General features: G+C 36.1%; 1 protein-coding gene and 2 long non-coding RNA genes across 4 annotated transcripts; 2 read left to right on the plus strand and 1 right to left on the minus strand.

Annotated features, from left to right (window-relative positions):
* Nucleotides 1-191: 191 nt before the first annotated feature.
* LOC120431002 (uncharacterized) lies at nucleotides 192-3,770 on the plus strand. Its single transcript, XR_005607785.2, has 3 exons — nucleotides 192-389; nucleotides 459-823; nucleotides 3,515-3,770. It is a non-coding gene; the product is annotated as an uncharacterized LOC120431002 (long non-coding RNA).
* A 2,683-nt stretch (nucleotides 3,771-6,453) lies between these two features.
* LOC120430995 (zinc finger and SCAN domain-containing protein 31-like) lies at nucleotides 6,454-16,896 on the plus strand. Of its 2 annotated transcripts, none has more exons than XM_052711437.1 (3): nucleotides 6,454-6,681; nucleotides 6,742-7,823; nucleotides 16,585-16,896. In XM_052711437.1, exons 1-3 carry the CDS (start codon nucleotides 6,508-6,510, stop codon nucleotides 16,844-16,846), a joined length of 1,518 nt encoding a protein of 505 aa, XP_052567397.1. In that variant the 5' UTR covers nucleotides 6,454-6,507; the 3' UTR covers nucleotides 16,847-16,896. The 2 variants fall into 2 exon arrangements, with proteins under 2 accessions (XP_052567397.1, XP_052567396.1); XM_052711436.1 differs by lacking the exon at nucleotides 16,585-16,896 and adding an exon at nucleotides 13,501-13,873.
* Nucleotides 15,763-16,021, minus strand: LOC128093727 (uncharacterized). The gene is made up of 2 exons (XR_008212704.1): nucleotides 15,918-16,021; nucleotides 15,763-15,864 (listed from the first exon to the last, which is right to left on the minus strand). It is a non-coding gene; the product is annotated as an uncharacterized LOC128093727 (long non-coding RNA).
* Nucleotides 16,897-17,020: the final 124 nt, after the last annotated feature.

Consider the following 17,020-nt stretch of genomic DNA (forward strand, 5'->3'; position numbering starts at 1 on the left):
ATTTGAATAAATATTGCCTTAGATTTTATATGCGTACTGCACATAACCGAGCTTGCCAACTGCTAGATAAAAAATATTGTTTACGCAAATAACCCTTGTGAGCATCGCATATAAGTTTTATATGCGCAATACTATAGATTTTTGCAGTATGCTTTTACTCATAAAAAATATATGCAATGCTCACAACATTTATGAGTGCATGCTCGATGTGCGCGTATGCGAGTGTATGCGATGTGCTTAAACGTGCATAATTGAACAAGATGGCCACAGTGGAATAAAATGCGTGCGGTGTCGGGTTTTCTTTTAAAAAGTTTTCTTTTAAAAAGTAGTTTTTTGCAAGTTTTTTGTGCATAATCGGTCGGTCTGATTAATTAAATCTTATAGCAAAGGTAAGCAAACGTTAATCTCGGGTTATCCTTGTTCGAACGGCAAGATTTCATAATTTTCTTTTCTTCCAGCTTCAACGACAATGTCCGGCGTCCGGGAACCTCGCTCGCGGTCCCGCGAACTCTGAGAACTGGGAGAACCCGCCGTCCTGAAGTTGAGCTGGTGAAGCACTGGCGGCGGAAGAGATTTAGAGACTGCATGAGGCCTCGATTGAACGGTAAACTCGCGTGAAGAAGCGGTTTCAGGACGATGGCGCCCGGGGAGATGTTGCACAAACGAGTTTCACCACCCACCGTGGCCGCCGTGATTGTCTTTGTAGTAGTACAAGCTGCAGTCGCACCAATCGAAATTAGCAGACGGCGAAAAGTCGACGATCCGGATAATGTCCCGACTCTTCAACACGCCGCGGTCAAATAACTATAAACATGAGTGCCAGGTAGAGCGTCCAAATTCCCGTCCCGGGAAAAAAATTCCCGGGAATTCCCGGGATTTCCCGAAAAAAAATATTTCCCGTTTCCCGGGAAATTTTAAATTTCCCGGGAATTCCCGAAATTCAAGCGGAAGTATACATTTTCTTAAATTATTGGAACTATTTTTTAAAAATGATCTGAAAAACTAATCAATGAACAAATTCAACATGATTTTGTTCAATTAAATGTATTGTTTGGTTTATATATAATTAATCAGATTATCAGAAATTATGAAATCAGAATTGTTTTTAATAATATTAATTTTTGAAGCAACTGGGAATAGATCTTGCTTAATGCGTGTTAAATTATTACAATTAGGTATGCTTTTAACAGATTGATGTCATTTCATCAAAACAATATTAACTCCTTACCTCCAAATAAAAAATGAGATGTTTTTACCCCAAGTAGCAATCCAAATGCTCCTAAGTTTTATCAGTTTTTTATAAAACATTTGAAAAAAGCGTCTTGCTGTTATAAAAGCTTTTATTAAGTCTTTTTGGGCTTAGCAAAATACTGTTCTAGAATTATCTTGAAAAAATCTTGAAATGCTCGCGAAGAATGATTTATGAACTAACAGTTATCTTGAAGAATATATTCCCAGAACAAATTGACTTCACCAAATCAGTATTAAAACCAAGTTGTTTGGGGAAAACTTTATTCGAAATATTTTGTCTTGACATTTCAAATGTCAAACACAGTCTACTTTTAGCAGCAAGAAGATCGGACGTTTCCAAAGTGCCGGGCAAGCTCTTTTATTAAATTAAAAAAGATTATACTGCATTCGTAATTGTTATTTGAGTTAGTGATTAAATTGTGTCAAATTTAGATTCGTGACGAGAATTGAACATTGGAAGGCGATTCCGAATCATCAAGTGAAAAAAAGTGACAAGTATTCTTTTCTAATGTTATAAATAAATAAAAACGGTGAGCTGAACGTAATCCTAGTTTTATTCAAATTTGACGAAAACTCGTAATTCGTAATTCACGAAAATGACGAAAATGTGCCAACGCATGTTTTTTGGATCTACCTTCAGTGGGCTAAAACTTGCATGCGCTACGGTCGCAGTATTGTGCATTTTACTCTGGGTTAAAACTATATCAAAGCTAACTTCAGTCTAGAACCCCTTCCTTAATCTTGAACAAGAGCTTTTCAGGAAACGTTGTTTTTGATCAAGAGCATTTCCAGAAAAGATGTTTTTCTTATAGCTTTAAGTAAGAACAAATAGATTTAACGAATTTCGCCATGTTTAAATGAAAAAATAGCGACCTAGATAGACGCCATGATGATGTTTACAGCTAAACAAGAAAAGTTTGCTTAAATTTTATGAAAAATGAGAGTTATTCTGACAGAATAATGTATTCGGTGTCTATTTTTTCGAGGTATCTCTAGAAATTGTTTGGTGAAATTTAAATGGCATGGATTTTCTCGATAGGATTGGATCGATAATCAAACACTTATTTATATAATTATTAAATTTATGTCACCGAAAAAAGTTAACCAATTGTCGTTTAAAGTTTCACAGAATAGTTGGATTTGATAAAGTAAATCTTGCACCCATATTTTCTTGATAAAATATAATTTATCCTAATCAAGACTAAACAAGTTTAAATCATGTTTTATTGCGGCTACCAACAGATCTTCAATAAAGTTATAAATTTGATTAGCTTTATTATAAGTTCTATTAGATCTCTTGAGAGTATATGGAGAGTCCGTTAAAAATCAACAGCAATACTGTTTGGCTCTAGAACTCTCCTGAAATGCGCTCTTGACAACCTCCTAAAATAGTCCATTTTACTCTTAATGCTGCTTTAACTCTTCTTTATTGCTGCTTTCAGGATAAAGAGGTTTTTTGCTCGAATCTTTCCAGAGACTCTTAAAATATACTTCCAGAGTGCATTAAAACGTAAATTGTTACTTGGGTACGTTTTTGTTTACTATGATCAAATGAGATGAATATCGAATTTGTGCAAAAATAATGAATTCAATTGGTTGAATACTTAGTACTAAAGAAATTACAATTTTTAGTAAAAGAATTGTGGAGCACTGGTGCAACTACAGGTGTTTAAGGGGTAAATGTGAAAAAATAGAAGACTTTTTGTGAAATGATGTTAATTTATCGTATAATTTAAATCATGTTGCATACTAATACAAAAAAAAATCATTGAAAAATTACTTTCTATTGTTTGTTCTCAAAAAATGCAAAAATATATTCAAAGCTTGCTTCAAATATTTGAAAACATTGGGTTGTTTGGATTAAAACCAACACTAAAAAGCTTTACCATTTGTTCAAGAGCTGAAACCAGTATTTGTCATGAAAAACATAATTTCTGCACGTTTTTTTTTCTCATTTTAATAAACTGGTCACAGAGGCAAGTTGAAAATTTCTCATCAAAAAATACCAAAATACATTTTCTTGTAGTTGAATGATTTTTTACATGCAGTCAAGCTATTTTTTGATTTTCACACTTATTTAAACCATTAATGTTGATGTCCTATACAATTTTGTTGCATAATATTAATTGAAACCAAGATAATAACAATTTTCAATAAATTTAAAATTTCCCGGGAATTCCCGGGATTTCCCGGGAAATTAGCTGAAAATTTCCCGTTTCCCGGGAAATTTGTAACCCCGGGAAATTGGACGCTCTAGTGCCAGGGAGCAGCGGACCCGAACCATCGCCCTGACTACACTCCTGGCTTAGCGGCAGCTCGAGCATCGCATCACGGTGGATAACCTTCTCCGCGATCTTGACCTGGCCCGGTACTTCCTGGTCATCTGACGCTGTCCGAGGATGATATGCACACGAACGGGTTCGACTATCAGCGAGATTTCGAGCAGATTCTTGACAAGGTGGCCAGATTCGGGATGAGAAAAATGCTTTAGTGTTTCAATTATTTATGCTAATGTATGTATATGATTGTAAAAATAAATAATAAAAATTATTTTTGACATTTTGTTTAAGCTGAAAGAAATTCAACTTAAGTAATACCAAATAAAATTGAAATGTAGTACTACTAAAAATCAAATGAAGAAAATATTAAAAATTAAGATTTCTGCGCATGCAAGTTATATGTAAGTGCATATCGCCAAATCATTCAATCTGTGAGCATAGCATATAATTTTCATGTGCAGTACGCATACTTTCTATAAGTGTTAGCTTATTCGAATTTGTATCCATGTATATGCAGTGCTCTTAATGTTTATGTGCAGCGCATATACCGATCAAATGCAGAAGCACTCTGCAAAAATCTATATGTGAAACTAATAGCATCAATCATGCTATTTATTTCAGTGTAAGATTTCGCAAAGTTTATCGCGATTTTATTTTAACTGGATAAAATTTTGTCTATGCAATTCATATGCCAAAAGGATTTTATTTGCATAATTAGTTTTTCCATACAATCATCCATACAATTTTGGGGGTTGGTCATACAAAATGCGTATATGTAAATGTATGAAATTCTGTATCTTGAGAAGTGATTTTTTGATCGATTTGGTTTCTTCAGCAAAGTTGTAGGTTACGATTTAAATTTTTCGGAAAAAAATGTTATCACTGAAAGTTAAATTTTCATAATAATTACACATTAATCTTTTTTTATTTGTTTTAGGGGACAAAAAAAGCCAAATCTGGCTATGAACATATGATTTTTTTCAAATCGTGTTTTTTGGAAAACATCGAAAACCTGGACAAGAAAATATTTTGAAAATACTTTTTTTTAAAGAAAATTGAACTTTCAATCGAAAAGTACTTAAAATTAAAGCTACTATTGATTTATTTTTGTTTTTTATGGCATCCATGATTTTTGAACAATTGAGAAAATTTCCTACAATTTTCCCTTTCTAACTTTGAATATTGGGCAATTAGTTTCTGAGATGCAGCCTCACAAAGCATTCGAATAGATAAAAATTATTTTTTCTAAGTGTTGACCTTATCAATTTTCTGCTGACGATAATCTCGGGAACTATTGGTCCGTTTATTTATAGACCTTTTAAAAAGTAAAGCTTGATTCGAGGCTTGATTTTAATTACCAGAAAAGATCAGAAAATTTCGCATATTTTTGAAAATCGGAACAATAGTTTCCGAGATATTGTCAGTTGAAAATCACAGGCTAATAAAACCAACAGAAGTTAGATTAAAAAAAAAATAAATAAAGATTTAAATATAATGAGAATGTTTGAATATTTTTAAAGGGAAAAATCAAAACATTAAAAACAATCAACAAAAAATATTTATTTAACAAAATCAAAAAACAAAACATGAGTTTTTTAAGATCATATATAAACATATGAAACACAATAGTATATATCTTGACTTTTTTTTGATAAGGTCCTATAAACAAATGTAAACATTGAGTGTATCCCTTTCACACCTTATGTCAAAGTCCATCGGAGTAAGCGGGATATACTCAATGTTTACATTTGTTTATAGGACCTTATCAAAAAAAAGTCAAGATATGACCTTTAAAAAATGAACTCTAAAAAAGAATGCATAATTTAGATTTTTCTTTGTTTTTTTTTAATTTCTAAATTATTCAGATTTGAGTTTTTAAATCTTAGATTATTTTTTTTTAATTTTTGAAGTTTTATCCATGTTTGCTTTATCTCACACAAGAGCAGACATCTAGAGTTTTTTTTTTATAATGGGTCTTATAAACATATGAAAGACAATAGCTTAAAGGCACTATTTTTTTTAACTCAAGACATCCAAAAATCTCCGAAAAACGCATCTAAAACTTTGCCCCCAGCTTGCCGCTATCAGCAAATAAAATCATTCAGTAAAAAAAACCTTGAGATTGAGATGTGTTGCACGGGGCGAGACTTGGGGACAAACCCATTCGGAATCAAACATAGTAGCAAACAGATGAGCAGTCGACATTTTGCATAAATGTTTAGTCTTTAAAATTGCCTACACTCAACCCCCGGTAGTTGCTCACTTTTTCGTTTGACACTTTTTAGTTTGTACCCCGTTTGTTGGTCAAAATCAAACTAAAAAGTGACAAACTGTCACTTTTTACACAGCGCTTACGAACACTATCAAAACAAACGGGGTCACTTTTTAGTTTGACACCCCTTTTACATGGAGTTCACACACTCTACCAAACGTTTGTTTTGATAGTGTGCGTGAGCGCCGTGTAAAAAGTGACAGTTCGTCACTTTTTAGTTTGACTTTGACCAACCAACGGGGTACAAACTAAAAAAGTGACCAACCACCGGGGGTTGTGAGTGTACATTTGTTTATAGGACCTTATCAAAAAAAGTCAAGAAATATTTTTGTTTTCACTGTGCGCAGATTGCACACGTTATCAATCTCAATCACCCAAGATGGCTGCCGTTAGCATCCCCCTGTTCGTAACAGACGCCGACACCCCCCCCCCCCCCCTAACTGCGTTACGTAATAAAAGGACGCTCCCTTAAGTGAAGAATACATGAAAGTTTTTTTAGTAAATTAAAAAAAAAACTTAAAAAGTTTTCGCTTCGTCCCCTTTTTGCCAACGTCACTGCCATTTCCAAGATAAATTAAATCTGCGAACGCACTCCATCTCCATCCAAACATTTAACTGTCAAAACTGTGTTGTTTATTTACCTGTTTGTGTTGTTCCGTTCCGCAAGGATTTTCGCGTCGCGTTATTTTCGTCCCCGCGGGAACCATGTCCCTGGCGCTAATCCAGCAGCTTGCGTCCTCCGACGTGTGCTGCCGCTTCTGTTTGCAACATTCCTCGGACCAGCCGCTGAGCGCCATTTACGAACCGGTTCCGTCCAAACCGAGCATCATCACGATCAACACTACGATCCGGAATGTGCTGGTTTTGCTTGGGATTCAGGTGGGGAGTGGGTTCTTGGTTTGTTAAACTCGATTTTTAAAAGAGGGAATTTCATTCTAGATCTCGCAAAATGATCCGTACCCTAATCTGATCTGCAGCACTTGCCGGAACTTGCTGTTTTCAATCGAAAAGTTTAAAGAAACCGCCCGGGAATCGGTGCTGGCACTTGACAAGGCACGATTGCTGCGGGAGTTTCCCACGGTTAAGTTTGACGAGGTGACGCAAGCGTCACCGCAGGAAGCTTCGGAAGAATTCCAGGTGGGGGAAATTGTCGTTGAAGTTGAGGAATGTCCGGAAAAAGTGGAAGAAGTTCAGGAACCAGAGGTATTTCACGAGGAAGATTCGTTTTATTTAGAGGAAGTGGAACCAACGCTGAAAGAGGAAGTTGATGAAGCTGCTGCCAGTGAATATGCAGAAACGGAATGGATCACTTACGACGAAGAACCGGAAGAGGGGGGTTGCACGGTTGAGCAGCTTGAGGAACCAAATGATGAAGACGACACGGAGACAATTTACCTGGAAGAGGAACTCGAGCAGGAAAACGAACCAGAAGAAGAGCCCAACCCAAATCAACCCACCAAAAAGGGCAACATTTGTCCAATTTGCGGCAAAACCTCAACCGCCATGGTCGTCCACATGCGAATTCACACCAACACCCGGCCCTTCACCTGTGACCAATGCCCGAAGGCTTACTTCACCCGGAACAAGCTCAAAGTCCACGTGGAATCGGTCCACTTCGGGGCACGGCCACACGCCTGCGAAATTTGCCTCAAATCCTTTGCCCTCCGAAAGACACTGAACGCGCACATGCAATCGCACCTGACGGAAGCGGACATGGAATTTGGCTGCGATGGCTGTCCGAAAAAGTTCGCCTTCCGGTGGGCGCTCGAGAAGCATCGGCGAGCGGTGCACACCGGTGAGCGGCCGTTCGTTTGTACGTTGGACGGCTGCGGCAAGAGTTTTGCGTCCTCGTCGAATCTGCGCCAGCACCAGAAAACAAACGCCCACTGGAGTGCGGACCAGCCGCGGCGCGATGTTTGCGGCGATTGTGGGGTGGAGTTCAAGACCAAGTATGCGCTGAGGGCGCACCGGAAGGTGGCGCATCCGGCGGCGAAGGTGAAGGTGGTGGAGAGGGCGGAATAGTAAGTAGAGGATTAATTGTTGTTTTAAAATATTTGCTAGGAAATAGAAATTATTCAAAACTTTTTGAAATTGCATTGAAAACTGTGTGAAAGTATTTGTTTGCGATGACGTTCCCCTTTGCACTGTTTTTTAAACTTCTCAGTTTGAAGAGAAATTATGAAAATGTTCACATTTAGATTCTCTTAACTCTATTCTATGCAAGTCCATATCTCAGCTCAGATGAAAATCTTGACAAAATTAACATAATTGTGTGAATAACAAAATTAAATATGTTGTGAATTCTGTCAAGAACTTTTAAAAATACTGTTTCTTGTTAAAATTTTAAAACTATTTGAAAAAAAAAAACTTTAATATGGTGAATATTTATGCAAAACTTTTCTTCGTTTGATACCTCCTTGGGCATGAGTAAGGACCTCGACGCCGTTAGCAATGTTGGCTTTAAAATAAAATTTCGTGATAATATCACTTCCCCCCCAGCCAACATTTTTGCCATGCGAAGCGGGCCTCGACGCTGTGTCTAGGTTTAATTCCTAGCTAGGAGCCATCAGTGTCTTAAGAGGTGGTCCCAAGGCCGAGTAGGAGTTCATGAAGCAAATTAGTCGTTTCCCACCCCTTTTAAATTGAAAAATGAACTCTGAAACCAGCGCTTACTCACAACAGAAACAGAGGCCTCTTCTAGGCATTGTAGGATACCTAGAACAGATTTTGAAATTTATTTTAAAAAATGTTACGTGCATAACTTCCATTTCAGTAATAATACAAAGCATTTTGATATGTCAAAATTTCCATAGAGTCTCGGTCAATCAATAATGTCATGATATCGGACAAAATTCGTGAATCTGTTGAACTAACGGTTTTCGGATTATGGTTGTATCGACCATTGTTGCGAATCGAGGATCTACTGGAGCCTTGACGATCAAATGGAGCCTAACATTTCAAAGGACACATGGGTTTTGTGAACAGGAGTGTGTCTCCTTCACTCAAATGACAGTTTACATAAGGTATGATAGAGATGCACTCTTGTTTGCAAGGCTTTATGCCCTAATGAAATGAAAGGCACGAAATAGTCGTCATAATGACGAGTGTTCAACTTATGAACTGTTCATTTTATTTATTGGTTTTTGGAAGCGGCAAGACTGGTTTAAAAACAAGGTCCTTTACCTTATTTGGCTTTGTAATAAAACATTCGGGGATTTGAGGATAGATTTACTATCAGACAGTTTAGTTTAGGTTGTTGATTAAACTTTGTTAGTTTTCCGTAGACGAATAATTGGACTTAAATGATTAGTTGATTTGGTCGAAGTGTAATATTTCATTGGAAGATCTGTTTCTAGTTGTAATGTACGACAAGACTACTGACGGACGCGACAGGTCGGGGCCCAGAAAAAGGCCGGATTTATACTCCCTAGACAAGTTAGTTTTCATCTTTTGTTCTCTAGTATTTTTTTATTTCCTTTAAATTTGGAATACATCATAGGTTTCTTTTGTATAGATCTCCGATAAGTTACATTTTCTTATTTAATGAACTAATAATTTTATTTCTTCCAGGCCTTTTTACTTTGAATCATAATTTCATATTTTCTTTATTCAGTGTTAAACTTAGATTACCGTAACTGCTCAAGTCATCCAAGTTCTTACTACTCACACCAACACTAATTTTCTTTCCCCTTCCCCCACCCGATCCCCTATATCTTCCGGTGGTGTTCATTTTGTATGCAATACTAGTTCGGCCACTACCCTTTTTTCCACAAGAAACCGGACTTGGACTGACTTGAGGCCGCGTCCCCCACCTTGCTCCGTAAAACGAAACGAAACGAAAACGAAAACTTTTCTTCGTTTGATACCTACTTTGCGAAATATTAAAATATTGAATGATAATTTTTTTTGCTAAAATCCTAAAACTTTCTTCAGTAAGAAAGGCAAAAAAAAATTCAAAAAACTTAAAAGATGTGAAAAAATACGTTGTTTAGTACCCATATTGCAACTTAATAAATTTGTAGTTAATAAAATTGCAAAATATAATAAATAGTAGTTTAAAAACATCACTTGAAAAAGTGAAAAACTATACACAATCTTAAATTGTTTGCTACCCGTATTGCAAATTCTGAAAATTTAGTGTTTTGTAAAAAAACAATATTTTATGTCAAAAACGGTATTTTGTGACAAATGGAATATTTCTAGATAAAATTTCCAAAAGGTCCTATCTGCATAGGAAACCCATGACGCATAGGTTATTTAGAAAATTTACTCAAGATTTTACACCAAAAACTCTAAAACAGCGAAATCCACACAAAATTTTACGTTTTTCGATAATCGTAAATTATGAAATTTTTAGTCTTTTCATAAAAAATACAGTCAAACGCGAAATTTCGGAAAGATTTTCACTAGATAAAATACTAAAATTTTCAAAAACTCCGTTTAAAAAATCTCAAATTTACAAAATTTGCAGCTTGGATATCAAACGACACGAAATTGTTAAGAGATTCTCATTTTTGTAAAAATATCAAACTTTCAGTTTTTAGAGACTTAATGTCTCATGCCCAAATTCTCATCTCCCAATTTTCACTGCCTTCGCGAGATTTTCTTTTTCTCTCTTATTCCTGCATTCACAATCATTCCCCATCAACCGTAGCCACAAACAGGGTGGCCACTCAAGTCAGGAAATTCGGGAAAAAGTCGGGAATCCCGAGCATCCCCCTGCTTGATTTTTTTTCTAATTCTTGAATAATTTTGTAATACTTTGAACGATTTTCAAATTAAATTTACTCGATTCTACTTTAGTAACTTACTTTAAATTTAAGGTTTCTTTAACTATTTAAATCTATTTGAGAACTAAAAGGTTTTTTTAAGACATTAAAAATTCTAATAAACACTAGATGTATTTGACACAGAATTTTTTACCTTTTTTTTAATCGAAAGTTTTTTTATAATTTATTTTTCTGTATCAAACATTACCTCTTGTTCTTACTCTAACTTAAAACAACAACAAAGTTAATGAAAAATTTATATTAAAATTGAACCTAATGATTCTGTTTCATTTTATCACATTGATTGAATATTTGATAAAAGATTCCAAGATGAGTTTGGCAATCTTTTTTTTGTGGGAAATAGTTTTTAATGTTGAATTAAATTCATCAAGTCATTTGAAATATTTTTTTCCAAATGATTTTTGTGAGTATGGGTAAATTATTTTAGATAAAGCTTGATTTTCAGCTATCGGAAAACTTATATATCGAAAAAAAAATCAATGCGATGTTCGTTCTGAATGAAAAAAAGTATTTTTTTTTTCGAACGAACATCGTTTTTTTGTGAAAAAATATTGAATTTGTTAAAAAATAAATCCAACAATTTTTGGTTTAATATATATATTTGCAATAATGTTATGTTACTGACAACTAGATAAATCAACATTAATTCAAAAATTCAATTACAGAAATAACAAAATTCAAAAAGAAATCCAGTAAATTTTTTTTACGAATTCCTAGATATTTTCAAAATTATTTGAAAGAACATTAACAGCAATCATATCTTAAAATTAAGAATACAGTCGACTCTCTGGTTGTCAATATCCAAGGGACCGTCGAGGAAGAGAAGCATCAGTTTACAGAACGATGCAAAATGAAGACTCGATTGTAATTTATTTTTTCCTGATAACCAGCTATGGGGAGAATCATGGCAACGTCCAGCAAACAAAAACAAACAAATGTCAAACACCCTTCAAAGCTTCGTTTCTCAACGAAAAATGTCTATGCAAGCCATGAGAAAGTGAAAATATTGACAACCGGAAGAGTTTTCTAAAGCAAAAAGAATCCAAGGGACCGTCGAGGAAGAGATCCTTCAAGCAAGAGAAAATATCGAGGAATGAAGAGAATCAAAGTATGCAGTTTGAAGGGACTGAAGAATTCATCGGCACATGGAGCAATATTGATATCGAGAAGATTGACAGCCAGAGAGTCGACTGTATAATTTTAAATTTAGTTATCTTTAACTTTTTGTCATTTTCAGTTGAAACGAAGTATCAAAAACTATACTTTTGACAATTTTAAAAACAAACATTGAAAATACAAATAATATTAAACTTTCGGTTATTTTTCAAAGACTCATTGTTTATGTTTCTAATCGGAATCAAAATAATCAGTGTTTCAATTTTTAAAGTTTTTTTTTAGGAATTTGTTGTTCAATTTCTGTTTTTACGGAAATTGTCAATAGTGTTATTTTCTTTAAATTCATTTAGATTTTTGTATGGTTTATATTGGATTTTATAAAGATTTTTTGTTTGAAATCATTCTTTAGATAAAAAATGCCTATTATTTGAGATTCTGGATAAGTCTGGAAAAAGTCGGGAATTTCAAAATAGGATTTGATTGGTCACCCTGCACAAAGGCCGCCACAAAAACAAAATTTGCCAACGCAGTTTAACGGGGAACGTAGTGCGTGCTTGGTTTCCAATCCCCCTCTTGCGTTCTTTCATTGCGGATTTTGGAGAAAATAAAAGAATCTTCGGCGAGTGTTCGTGAACGAAGAAAGAGAAAAGGTGATATAAAGAGAATGTTTTTTTGTTTTTGCTGGCAACCACAAGATAAAAGAGCTATAGTGACGATCGCTATATCTTTTGACATTTTGATGCAAGAATCATCAAATGATAGTTTTTATATCACTCATTCATAGCACTGGTGAGTATCAAATGACATGATATTTTGATCATATTTTCACTGAATAACACTTTCAAATGCAGACGAATAAAATTTTATTTTTTTGAAGATACTCAAAATTTTGGAAATACTCGAAAGTTTTGTTTTGGAAAATGTTATTTAAAGTTGTTGTCTAATATTAAGAGTATGCATTTGGTAATTGTATATCTGCAATAATTTTGACTGAAATAGAGCCGCAGAACTATATATAAGAAAATAAAGAAATAAGAAGAAGATTTTTTCATGATTCGACTATTTGAAACCCCATACAAACCTTCGGATAATCGAACTTAAGATATTTGAATCTGGACTGTACTTTACTCTGAAAATTGTAAAACAACCTAGACTCGATTATTCGAATTTTCGATTTTCCGAAGTTTGACTTTTTTCCATGGGACTTCGGATATTGGAATCGTGAACAATTTTCTTTTATTTTTTTCTTATTGGTCTTAAAATTGACCAAAAACAACCTTTATAAAAAATGCTCTTGAAAAAAGTGACAATACTGAGTGGAAAACTTCTTAAAATTTCTTTTTTTACTGCTCCTAAACAAATGAAAATATGAAAAATGTCTTATTGATTTTTGGGTTCTAAACATAAAGATTGTGATAGAACTTGAAAATTACTAACTTAATTAACTTTTTTCCTAAAAACTTCTCATTTAAATCGGCAACTTTGTCGAAGACGCCAAATCGATCAGATTTTCCTTTCTTAAGATTTTCGAATGTTTACACCATTCTTGCATGACCCACTGTCAAATATGTTTGGACAAATCTGGCTGTCAACCTATGTAAACAGTATTTTGCAATCATACACAGAAGGTATTGTTTTGATTCGCTACATGTTGAACTGATTTCGATTGAATGATTTAATTTTTAAATTTAGATCTTATATGAAAATAATATTTTATCATTTTTCCTTAATTTTTTAATATTTGTTGATTTTGTTATCCGTGTCGTTATCCCTTTTCTCTGGTCCAAAACAGCCACGCCGCCGCTGTCAACCCGGTAGGCCGGCCACCGGGCTGCCCGGACGAGGCGATTTTCAACGAGCTATTCCATTCACCGTGGGACTACGTCGCGTACTGCGACGGCTCCAACGATGCGGCCCAGGACAAAGCCTTTCTGCAACAGCTGGCGGCCAGCATCGGATTCACACGCCAACCAAAAGCCCTGGAAATGTTCCTGAAACGAAAGCACGCCGTCATCACCGAACGGCTGGGGCTGGAGTTTTTGAAACCGAAAGTTCGGTGCCCGCGAAGGGGTCGGAAGTCCCGTACAAATTTTCACCGCTTGCGCGAATTTGGGAGTTTCGGTGTTAATGGCTCGAGCTTTGGATGTTGATTTTTTTTGTCAAGAAAAGTGCGAAATTAGCTTGATATTCGCAAATTTGAAAGCGTTTTTTTTTTAATTCAGTTTTCTTTGATTTGAATAAAGCTTTATTCGTGCCTTTTGTCCACATTTGCCTTTTCATATTTGGTTTCTCCAGGTTTTTTCACACAAATCCCCATGCAAATTTAAGTGCACTGGGCCAATGTTCAATGTACGAAGTGTTTCGTTAGCATTCAGAAAAAAACGGAGTCGAAAAGTTTGGTTATGTTACTGCTCACAAAAGACCTTGGTGACTTTTAAAACCCGCCGTTTGACATTTGGATTTTGTTCATCCCGCCAACCAGATCGCAGCAATCTGGGTTGCTGAAAAACCGTCCTTGTCAGAAATTTCCTGTTTTTTCTGAAACGATAGCAGTGTTCCGGAGTTCAGTTTTCAATCAACCTTGACTGAACGTTGAACAGAGTGTCGTCGCCTGGATCATTTTCGATTCACAATGCAAAGTTCTTCTGTGCAAACGGTCAAGACTCGGTAAAAAGCATCTGTTTCGCTTGTCAGAACTTCGTTGAAACAACAGAACAGGCTGCCGACAGTGAGGTGTGTCATGAACCCTGCTTTCAGTAGGCGCGGTGAACTCCATGATATGTGCGATAAACCAACCCCGGATGCCGCTGATTTTTTGCTAGATCTGAGGACGGAGCGAATGTATTCTTTATCTGCTGCAAACGATCCTGTGCTGTAGAATAAAACTCCAAAGGAACATCGGCCAGCAGTAGAAGACGAAGCAGCAATGTGCCTACTATTGACAAGAAATGCTTCTGTCATTCGATCATACGAACCAGAACATACTATCAAACCACGATGTTATTACAAAGGCCGTTGCAGAAGCGTTGGATTGCGCAAAAGTATTCGAAAGCCAAACTTTGAAGATAATTGGATGCTATGGGCAACAACAGCTAGAACGTGATTTCCGTAACATACCGGATTGAGCTCCGGGAATTTTAGCTAAATAAAAAAAATCGGAGTAATTATGGCGTATATATATTCGGAAAGGCGTTGAATATCTTAGTTAAAGTTAGTTAAGTTCATCGAAAGGTACTATAAATTTAATGATTGGTGTGGCATTCTAGGTACTTGAAGTACACATCCGTGTTAGGGAAACTCTTTGTCGGTGGCCAATTCATTGATTTCTAGGTACTAGACCTTCCCATCGGTGTTAAGGAAGCGCTAATGTTGTAATAACTATACACTTACACACCAAAAAATAATCGTGTAATTTTCTGTCTAATCGATGCACATAACTGGAGCGTTACTTATGACAGAAAATTACATCAGATTTGAAAATTACATGACACATTCTACGCTTCGATTTGGCATTGAATTTTACAGGAGCTGAAAATAAGTTGATTTAATTTTCATATTGATGTAATTTTATGTTGATGGAAGATTGAGTGTGATTTTCTAGGTTATGAATAAAAATAGTTGACCCGTCTCTGTTTTTATTACTTCTGTTTATTTTTTCGTGATTTTGTTTGTTTTACATACTATTTTTCAGGGACAATTTCACTGTTTCTCACTGATTCGATCTCCGACACCAGAAAATGATCTTCACTGACATCATCCGACTTAAACAAATCGAAGAGACACTTGCAGGGACCCGGTTTTTTTCTCCACTTCGACTCATTTCTTCACGGCCAATAACTTGCACTCCCCCCAAACAAACAAGCAGAGTGCTTGAGCCCCAAGCGCGAGCCATCTGAGTCGGCGCTCCTGGGTCGCATTATCTTCTTTGCACCTGAATCTCGTCGAAGTTCCTGCGAGGTCTTAATCCGCGCCTTGTTTTTCCTTCCCATGTTTGCCCCCGGTGTTGCAGATTGCGACGCTGACTGGCGTTTAACCTCCGGCTGGCACTCCAAAGTGTGTAGGTTCTTGATGGAATCGGTTCCAGATTATATTGTCCTCATTTTTTTCCTCAGTCAAACTGTTCTAATCTGCCCGCCGGGATTCTTTTGTTCGCCACCTGAAGAAAGAGACAGTTAACTGTGAATCGATCTTTAATTAAGAACCACTTACCTTGATAACATTTGAATTTACAGATGGGCAAAAATTGTTGAAAAAACGACACCGGAGTCGAGACTTCATTGTTTTGATGCGGTACAACGGGTACAACTAAAACTCTCGAGTTTTTTTTGAAAAGGTCCTATAAACAAAATTTTCACTTTTTGCTTTTTGAGTGTTTTTGAATACCCCAGACTCAAGGCGGTTCTAAAAACACCCAAAAAGCAAAAATTGAAAATTTTGTTTATAGGGCCTTTTCAAAAAAAAGTCGAGAACTGAACTTTTTGTTTTGCTCCCAAGATGGCTGACTTTTGACAATCATGCACGCTGCGATGTGTTGCATCAATTTTGCGGTTCAAAATGGGTAGAATTAAGATTCGTGAGATGTAAAATTATGTTTATTCTGATGCTCCAGTTATGTGCATCAGAAGAGACGGGAAATTACATCAAATGAACGACGATTTTCAATCACGTTTAACCTCGCGTTTAACTTTTTATTGCAAATCATTTTTTCACTGATTTTTGTGATGATTACGTTGCGTAAGATGTAAAATCACGTTAAACTTACAATTACGTGCTTTGATTTTATGTCACATTACAGATTATGTCATGTGTAGAATTCATATTTTTTAGTGTGTAGTCATGTCTGTAACTCAACGTCCTTTTCTCTATGTCCAAACAGCAATCCGGCTTCTTGCAAGCGTGGCCGCCGAGCCGGCTGCCCGGACGAGGCCATTTTCAGCGCTCTGAGTCATTCTCCGAGGGAGTACCTGGAGTACCGCGGCCTCAAAGATACGGCCCAAAAGCACGCCTTTCTGCAACAGCTTTCGGCCCGAATCGGATTCAAACGTCGACCGAAGGCCCTGTCGTTGTTCCTGAAACGCAAGCAGGCCCTCATCGATGAAAAGTTGAAACTTGAGTTCGTTACGAAGCAGGAGCTTTAAAATGTTTGAAGAAGTGCAAGAACCACGTTTCAAAAATCAAAACCCTCATGAAGTCAAAATTCTTAAAAGACCGAAAAATCCATCTTCTAATCCAACTGCAGTTCATCGAAACCCCTCTCCAATCGCATTCCAATCTACAGCTCAAACTTTGCATCGCGCGAAATCGCGCGGCGT

Source organism: Culex pipiens, unplaced genomic scaffold (assembly GCF_016801865.2).
Source record: "Culex pipiens pallens isolate TS unplaced genomic scaffold, TS_CPP_V2 Cpp_Un0025, whole genome shotgun sequence".
Classification (NCBI taxonomy): Eukaryota; Metazoa; Arthropoda; class Insecta; order Diptera; family Culicidae; genus Culex; species Culex pipiens.

What these genes read in the sequence shown, in the direction of transcription:
- LOC120430995 (XM_052711436.1), top strand. Translation starts at nt 6,508, where the DNA reads ATGTCCCTGGCGCTAATCCAGCAGCTTGCGTCCTCCGACGTGTGCTGC. An exon ending in TGGTTTTGCTTGGGATTCAG is followed by an intron (nt 6,682 to 6,741) that starts GTGGGGAGTGGG and finishes ATTTCATTCTAG; the next exon opens with ATCTCGCAAAATGATCCGTA. An exon ending in GTGGTGGAGAGGGCGGAATA is followed by an intron (nt 7,824 to 13,500) that starts GTAAGTAGAGGA and finishes GGTCCAAAACAG; the next exon opens with CCACGCCGCCGCTGTCAACC.